The 8922-nt window shown below is 43.2% G+C and overlaps 1 protein-coding gene across 2 annotated transcripts; it reads right to left on the bottom strand.

The window, feature by feature from the left end:
- Positions 1–2838: 2838 nt before the first annotated feature.
- On the bottom strand, positions 2839–6134 carry ptmab (prothymosin alpha b). 2 transcript variants are annotated; one of them, XM_034555561.1, is made up of 5 exons: positions 5968–6134; positions 3863–3928; positions 3702–3786; positions 3534–3604; positions 2839–3447 (listed from the first exon to the last, which is right to left on the bottom strand). In XM_034555561.1, the coding sequence occupies exons 1-5, from the start codon at positions 6007–6009 to the stop codon at positions 3403–3405; spliced, it is 309 nt and encodes a 102-aa protein (XP_034411452.1). In that variant the 5' UTR covers positions 6010–6134; the 3' UTR covers positions 2839–3402. The 2 variants fall into 2 exon arrangements, with proteins under 2 accessions (XP_034411452.1, XP_034411451.1); XM_034555560.1 differs by having other exon boundaries at positions 3534–3616; positions 5968–6133.
- Positions 6135–8922: the final 2788 nt, after the last annotated feature.

The following is an 8922-nucleotide window of genomic DNA, read 5'->3' as shown; positions in this document are numbered from 1 at the left end:
TGTTAAACTATGTGTTAAACTCTGTGTTAAACTCTGTTTTAAACTATGTGTTAAACTATGTGTTAAACTCTGTTTTAAACTATGTGTTAAACTATGTGTTAAACTTAAACTCTGTGTTAAACTCTGTGTTAAACTATGTGTTAAACTTAAACTCTGTGTTAAACTATGTGTTAAACTCTGTTTTAAACTATGTGTTAAACTATGTGTTAAACTCTGTGTTAAACTATGTGTTAAACTCTGTTTTAAACTGTTTTAAACTCTAGTTTAACCTCTGTATCCAGGCCCGTACCTTTACTCAAGTACAAGTAGAAGTATTTGTAAGTACAAGTACTTCTACTTGTACAACACTGTAAAACTATGTGTTAAACTCTGTTTTAAACTATGTGTTAAACTATGTGTTAAACTCTGTGTTAAACTCTGTTTTAAACTATGTGTTAAACTATGTGTTAAACTATGTGTTAAACTCTGTGTTAAACTCTGTGTTAAACTATGTGTTAAACTCTGTGTTAAACTATGTGTTAAACTATGTGTTAAACTCTGTGTTAAACTGTGTTAAACTCTGTGTTAAACTATGTGTTAAACTCTGTGTTAAACTCTGTGTTAAGCTCTGTGTTAAACTATGTGTTAAACTCTGTGTTAAACTCTGTGTTAAGCTCTGTGTTAAACTATGTGTTAAACTCTGTTTTAAACTATGTGTTAAACTCTGTTTTAAACTATGTGTTAAACTATGTGTTAAACTCTGTTTTAAACTGTTTTAAACTCTAGTTTAACCTCTGTATCCAGGCCCGTACCTTTACTCAAGTACAAGTAGAAGTATTTGTAAGTACAAGTACTTCTACTTGTACAACACTGTAAAACTATGTGTTAAACTCTGTTTTAAACTATGTGTTAAACTCTGTGTTAAACTCTGTTTTAAACTATGTGTTAAACTATGTGTTAAACTATGTGTTAAACTCTGTGTTAAACTCTGTGTTAAACTATGTGTTAAACTATGTGTTAAACTCTGTGTTAAACTATGTGTTAAACTATGTGTTAAACTCTGTGTTAAACTGTGTTAAACTCTGTGTTAAACTATGTGTTAAACTCTGTGTTAAACTCTGTGTTAAGCTCTGTGTTAAACTATGTGTTAAACTCTGTGTTAAACTCTGTGTTAAGCTCTGTGTTAAACTATGTGTTAAACTCTGTTTTAAACTATGTGTTAAACTATGTGTTAAACTATGTGTTGAACTCTGTTTTAAACTATGTGTTAAACTATGTGTTAAACTCTGTTTTAAACTATGTGTTAAACTATGTTAAACTCTGTTTTAAACTCTGTTTTAAACTATGTGTTAAACTCTGTTTTAAACTATGTGTTAAACTCTGTTTTAAACTGTGTTAAACTATGTGTTAAACTCTGTTTTAAACTATGTGTTAAACTATGTGTTAAACTATGTTAAACTCTGTGTTAAACTCTGTTTTAAACTATGTGTTAAACTCTGTTTTAAACTCTGTGTTAAACTATGTGTTAAACTCTGTTTTAAACTATGTGTTAAACTCTGTTTTAAACTATGTGTTAAACTATGTTTTAAACTGTTTTAAACTCTGTTTTAAACTATGTGTTAAACTCTGTGTTAAGCTCTGTGTTAAACTATGTGTTAAACTCTGTGTTAAACTATGTGTTAAACTCTGTTTTAAACTGTTTTAAACTCTGGTTTAACCTCTGTATCCAGGCCAGTACAAGTAGAAGTATTTGTAAGTACAAGTACTTCTACTTGTACAACACTGTAAAACTAGTACAAACCCTTTTCAGTGGAAGAGCACCTCGAGCTGTGAACTCAATAAATCTATTGAGGTAAAAGTACAATACAGAAATGCCAATACTCAAGTAAAGTACCTCCAATGTGTACTTGAGTACAGTAATATAATAATAATACCAGTCGTGTACTCAGTTCATGTAAATTAAAGCAAAGAAGTAATATAAATGTATTTATCGAATATTTGTCATATTTAAGAACTCAGTTGTGGTCAAATGAATGACCGTTGGGGAGTAAAACCAGTTTAATGTAGTAAAACACTTTAAATGTGTACTAAAGCAGAGTACTACCACTAAAAATAGGTTGCAGCCCATAATACTAAAAGTGGTGGAAAAAGCACTGCGTTCCACTCAAAGAATACACCACGACATTAATAATAACTGCATTAAAAATCCTAATTCAGTAAAAGTACTGAAGTATTATCAGCTAAATATACTTAGATAATAAAAGTACACAAAATGACGCCATGCAGGGTGTATTTATCGTGTATTTATACTGCTTTAATGTGTAACTGTGTTTTAATACTGTAAATATAGGGGAATAAAAAGTATGATGTCCATATACAACAACTCTGTAAAGTAGTACATTTGTACTAAAATAAATGATTAACTGTTATTGAATGTTAACTAAATGTAGTTTAGAGGACGACCTGTTATTACACATTTTTTGATTATTATCAATATTCTATCAGCGTTTGAATATTGCTTCGAATCCAGTTAAGTATTTTAAAGCAGTTATTTTGCAGCCCTATAAAACAAAGTGACTCATTTAAAAAGGTCCGTTTACCGCTCACATGCGGCCTGTCAATGGGCCCCGACCCCCGTGTTGGGAACCACTGGTGTGTGTGTGTGTGTATATATATATATATCGCATAAAAAAAAAATATATATATCAAAATTTAGATGTATCAAAATGTGAATATATAAAACTATTTGCTCACTGAAAACAGCAGTGTTTGACCGAAGCATAAAGTGGGCGGTCCTTAGTGATTTCCTGAGTGTTAATTGGTTAGTTAATCTTCAAAGAAACGAGCAGAGAAACGAAGTACAACTCACAAAATAAAAGTCCGGTTTATTGTCAAACAACAAACTTCGCACACACATGAAAACGGCGATGAAACGCACGAACGCACCAACATGGTCACGAACAGCTGACGTGGTTTATGGAATGCTCTGTTGACTGTCTTTACGTGTCGTTTCTGTTGAGATATCGTAACCAAGTAAAATCTTTCGTTAAAGAAGCACCGATTTGGTCTGACGAGAGAGAAGCTGACCCCCCTCCTAACAATATGTACAAAAATATAAAATGTAAATAAAAATACAAACAAATTCTCCTTTTCGTGTTGTTGTCGTTAAAAGAAAAGCCGGATTTCTTCCTCTAGAAAATTAGTTTTGCAGTTTTGAGGGGAGACCGAGGTCGATGTCGGTTGAACTCTACTCGCTTAATGACCATGTGGGATTTTTTATTTTTTTTATTATTATTATTTATTTGTTCCCCCTCCTTTTAAATCAGTCCTCCGCCCCTCCACCTGCGACGCATGAAAACCGCCAGAGGTGGAGAACCAGGAAGTGGTTCAGCAGGAGGAAGGGGGGCGGGGGGGCGAAACGCATCAATCGTCATCGTCGGTTTTCTGCTTCTTGGTTTCGACGTCGTCCTGAAAGAAGAAGAAGGTGAGTGAGGTCGTGACCTCATGGGTCAGATTCTTGGCGGTAGAAAGGTCAGAGGTCGCCGCCGACTCACCTCGTCGTCGTCCTCATCTTCATCAGCTGCCCGTTTTGTGCCGCCCTCGATGTCCTCGTCGTCCTCCTCGTCTTCCTCCTCGCCTGCAGAAGAACGAGACTCGCGTAAGTTTTTGGAAAACGACACAAAAATATTAATTTATTGTTTAAAAACAAAGTTCCCGCCCACCTTCTACGTCATCTTCCTCGTCCTCCTCATCCACTTCCTCGTCATCGTCGTCGTCATCGACCTCGGGCTCGCCGTTCTCGTTCTCCTAGAAATGAATGAATGAAGTGATGAAGACGCGTTCTCCGGAGAACCACCACAGAAGAAGAGGAGGAGCAGCTCACCTTGCCGTTGGTGGCGGCGTCTTTGCCGTTCTCCTTCTCCTCCACCAGCTTCTTCTCCTTCAGCTCCTGGAGGAAACCAGAGGAAACATTACGACTCATGTCTTAGATAAACTGTTAGCATCGGCTGCTGCTACCTAATGGCCTAGTTAAGCCGCAGTGCATGCTGGGAGTTTCAGCCCTCTCCTTGTCAGAATGAAGCTGTCCCATTTAAACACCATATTGGTCTCTGCAGATCCTCCCCCCCCTCCCCCTCTAATGTGTTGTAATCTGATACTCTTGATGTGGCCCCGGGGCACTCTGGGTATTGTAGTCTTCTGCAGCCTGCCGTCGCCACCATATGTCACGAGACACGCCCGGGAGAGGCACTACAACACCCAGGATGCACCGCTCCATTTAAAATAACACAGGAGGGCGCAATAGCAAGGGGGGAGGTGATGGAGGAGGAGGAGGAGCAGGAGCAGGAGCGCGCTGCTGCTGCTGCTGGCCGCTTGTTGTAACGGAGGACAATAGACGACGACACATGGCAGGCGAGAGAAGCCAGAACGAGGCACCGGGACCCAAAACACACACACACACCGACTAAAACACTTTTTTTTGGCGACCTACTTCGACCGGAAACCCGCCGAGCCTATTAATAGCGCTCCGTCCACAGCCTATTATCCCCGCTGCGCGCGCGCCCCCTCACACACACGCACACGTATTGATTAATTGCTCTACATAATCTTATTGCTTAAAATCCATTAAGCCGTTAAGGAGCAGCTCCTCCGGCAGGAGGCTCCGCGCGTAAAAAGGCGCTTGTGCGTAAAAATGTTCCACAACTATAAATAGAGTGTGCGCGCGCACCTTTTGGATTATCAGTGTTAATACCCCCCCACCGTCTGCGTTCTCCATATGTTCATTTGTTCTAATCACTCATAATTATGCAGCTCCCGCGTCTCGCTGCTGCTGTTATTATTAGGGAGCTGGTCCTATTCTTTGCCCCCCCCCCCTCCTCCTTGTGCCGTGCCCCCCCCCTTGTGCCCCCCGCGCGGGGAGCAATTAAAGTTTTACCCGATGTGATCCAAAGTCCAACTGGAGAGATTCACATGTACACAAAGACGACGCACAAAGAGGGGAAACCAAGCACATCACACACACCTCCACAGACCGGACGCGCGCGCGCGCACACGCACACACACACACACACACACACACACACACCCACACCATTACAGAAGACAACTTTCCCCCTGAGCCGTCGACGCTCCAACATGTTTCACCCCGCAGTGAGGAAGAAGAAGCGGAAGCTCGCCGTGCGCATCGCGCTCTCCGGTTCACGGAGGCGGCCGCTGCCGTTCAACCGGCAGCTTCCCCCGCGAGCCGGTAAACAAACCGGGTCGCGCGCTGCGGGCAGACCCCCCCGGTGCCCTTTTATAAAAGAATTTAAAAAACGAAACAAAGTGAAAATCTTACAAAACGCGAAACTCCGAAAGTTGACATCGGTGCGCGTGACGCACGGAGCTCCGCTGCGTCCATTCAAACGGACCGACCAGCTGGATCACTCCTTCAGGGAGAGATCACTCCTCACCCCGATCACTCTTCGGAATACTAAACCACCACCACCCGGGATATGAACGTGGACGCGCGGTTTGCATCACGCAGCCCGCGAGACGAGGACCAAACATGCGCGTCAGCGTGCGCGCCGGAGCAGCTCGTGTCCGGAACCTCTCGGTGTGCGCGTCTGGAGCACCGGGCACCGGGCACCGGGCACCGAGCCCGCTTGTATACACAAAGAACCCCGCGCGGAACTGCTCCAAGGACGTGGCGCCCCGGAGACCCCGGAGACCCCCCTCTGGTTCTCCCTCTGGACGTTTTCCCATCCGTGTCTTTAAAGGAATACATTTTGTTTTAAAGAGCCCCCACCCCCCCCCCCCCCCCCCCCCTCTCCATCCAGCGTGCCCCACCGGCTCCCACTTCTCCCCGAGTCCGAATGCGCGCGAAGCCTCGACGGAAGAAATACATAAATCGAGGTTTCAGATCTGCAAAAAAAACCTGCAGCTTTTATTGTGCTGGAGGTTTTCTGGAGAGAAGCAGATCCATGCTGGAGGCGCGCGGCGGAGGCTTACCTTGGCAGAGAGATCCGACTTTTCAACTTTTGTGTCTGCCATTGTTTTGTTTCTTTAGTTGAATAAAATAAAGGACGGCTTTAAATGAAAGGCTGAAGAAAGTAAATCCCTCCTCGGCGGATCAATCAGGGTTATATGGTGCCAGTGGCCAGCGCTGCTGACGGCCGAGCCTTTAATATAGGCTGGGAGGCGGAGCTCAGGCGGGGGGGGGCGGCGGCCGCTGATTGGCTGGCGGCCCCACAGAGGTGTTCTCCTCGCGCGTTGGAGTGGAACAATGGAGGCCACGCCCCCCCCGCCAGTTCCTCCTGAGCGACGCTGGAAACGGTTTTAATGGAGCATTTCCTCCATTAAAACGCACTGAAAACACACAGAAGCCCTCCGGTTAAGCCGTTAAAGTCCCGTGTTTGTGTTTAAAGGAACATTCTCCTCTCGCTCGAGCTACTGAGCGAGAAGCTTTCGGTTGACGCAAGTGTCAGTTTGATTGATTGATGTTCATCTGGTTGAGCCCTCCGAGGCGAGCCGGGAGCAAGACGGCAGGAGGGGGGGTACATGTGAACGACACGGACCGTGTTAGTGGATTAAAGCTCTTTTTTATAACGCTACCATCACCTCTGAACTCGCCCCCTATGAACGACGTATCAATCACATTAAAACGGAGAAGAACGCCGCCATGTCTCATCGAAGCTCCTGCCGCGTAGCCCCGCCCCCTCCGGCGGCCATGTTTGATTCTCCCTCACTCATCTCTATGTGCGCACTTGACGCTTTTTAATTTTTTTACATAACCCATTTAATTCGTGCGTCAAGGTCGATACGCGGATAAACACGCAGTTTTTTTGATCGAAATGTGGAACGAAACGCTTTCCACACACGCGGTGAAGTGTGTTACAAGGGAGCGGCTGCAGTTCAGTGCTTGGTGGCCTCTTTTCCTCCTCCGCCGCCGCCATTGTTACAAACAGCCACAACGAGGAGGCGGGAGAAGGGGAAGAAGACATGCGGAGTGCGGAGGAAAAAATAAAATATGTGCTCGTGAAACTGACACGCATTCTTGTGAAAACACGCGTATTTATTTTTCCTTACCTAATTTTGTAAACATGGCTTTTACAAGCTCAACATGAGAAGGACAGAATCGGAGCACGCACACAGAAGGAAACAAGGCAGCCGCCATTGCTCGCTCTGGCTGGAGGAGGAGGCGAAGGGGGGAAGGGGAGCACTCGCATTCTGCTCCGGTGACGCACTCGGCCGCGGGGGAGGACGACTCCAATTGGTCCGCCCGGAGTGGAATAAACGCGGCTTCGGCGCTGATTGGCTGCATGCAGACGTCCGTCAATTCAAAACCGGGGCCGCCGTCTGGCGCAATGCAAAGGAAGGATCCCGGATCCCGGATCCGGACCGCGTGGTCGCGGAGCGCTCGGTGTAGTTTCACTTCAGGTTTATTTTCACGTGTTTCTTTCTTTTTTCGCCGTGATCTCTGAGAGAAGCCGACCTTTCCCCTCATTAATGTAATAATACAATATTCATAGTATAATAAAGTATGTGCGAGCCTCCATGACCCCACGCAGCCGTCTCACCGTGTTTTGAGTGTGTGCTTCCTGCACACTGGAGCATTTACAAGCTTATTATTTATTTAAATAGACTAAGTCCTGGTGGTGATGGAGCCCGCTGATGTAAGTACTGTGAATGAAATGCTCAATACAGTATAAATATCCCACAATGCAATGCGGCAGTAACGACAACGACGGCTAACGTCAATAAAAGTGTGAAGTAACATTTCCACCCTGAATCCGTCCGGTAAAGTTACACCAATCAGGGGCCCGCTGCCCCCCCCCCCCAGAGGGGTATATATATCTGCCTAAATATATATATATATATATATATATATATATATATATAGGCAGATGTATATATATATGTCTAAATATATATATAAGAGATACAGTATATATATATATATATATATATATATATATATATATATGTGTCTATATATATCTATTTGTTTATTTATAAGTATACAGATATATATATATATCTGTATATAGACATAGATACAGATATGTGTGTGTGTGTATATTTGTATATGTGTGTGTGTAAATGTGTATATGTGTGTTTGTGTGTGTGTGTGTGTAATGTGTGCGCGTGTGTGTGTGTGTGCATGTGTATATATAAGTGTATATGTGTGTGTGTGTATATATGTATATGTGTATGTGTATATATGTGTGTGTGTGTGTGTGTATATGTGTTAATGTGTGCATGTGTATGTGTGTGTGCATGTGTGCATGTGTGCATGTGTATATGTGTGCATGTGTGCATGTGTATATGTGTATATGTGTGTGTGTGTGCATGTGTATATGTGTATATGTGTGTGTGTGTGTGTGTGTGTGTATATGTGTTAATGTGTGTGTGTGTATGTGTGCATGTGTGCATGTGTAAATGTGTATATGTGTGTGTGTGTGTGTGTGTATATGTGTTAATGTGTGTGTGTGTATGTGTGCATGTGTGCATGTGTGCATGTGTAAATGTGTATATGTGTATATGTGTGTGTGTGTGCATGTGTATATGTGTATATGTGTGTGTGTGTGCATGTGTATATGTGTATATGTGTGTGTGTGTGTGTATATGTGTTAATGTGTGTGTGTGTATGTGTGCATGTGTGCATGTGTAAATGTGTATATGTGTGTGTGTGTGTGTGTGTGTGTATATGTGTTAATGTGTGTGTGTGTATGTGTGCATGTGTGCATGTGTAAATGTGTATATGTGTGTGTGTGTGTGTGTGTGTATATGTGTTAATGTGTGTGTGTGTATGTGTGCATGTGTGCATGTGTAAATGTGTATATGTGTGTGTGTGTGTGCGTGTGTTACATATATAACCTTTGTATAAATGCTTCATGAAACCTTTAAATTCTTGATGGAGTGTTTAAGCTGAGTTTAAGGATCCGGAGCCTCCGAGTCGACACT

The sequence above is a fragment of the Cyclopterus lumpus genome, chromosome 17 (genome assembly GCF_009769545.1).
Source record: "Cyclopterus lumpus isolate fCycLum1 chromosome 17, fCycLum1.pri, whole genome shotgun sequence".
Lineage (NCBI taxonomy): Eukaryota > Metazoa > Chordata > Actinopteri > Perciformes > Cyclopteridae > Cyclopterus > Cyclopterus lumpus.
This window is presented reverse-complemented; position numbering and strand designations above follow the sequence as displayed.

What these genes read in the sequence shown, in the direction of transcription:
- ptmab (XM_034555560.1), bottom strand. Translation starts at nt 6,009, where the DNA reads ATGGCAGACACAAAAGTTGAAAAGTCGGATCTCTCTGCCAAG. An exon ending in ACGCCGCCACCAACGGCAAG is followed by an intron (nt 3,787 to 3,862) that starts GTGAGCTGCTCC and finishes ATTCATTTCTAG; the next exon opens with GAGAACGAGAACGGCGAGCC. An exon ending in AAGATGAGGACGACGACGAG is followed by an intron (nt 3,448 to 3,533) that starts GTGAGTCGGCGG and finishes TTCTTCTTTCAG; the next exon opens with GACGACGTCGAAACCAAGAA.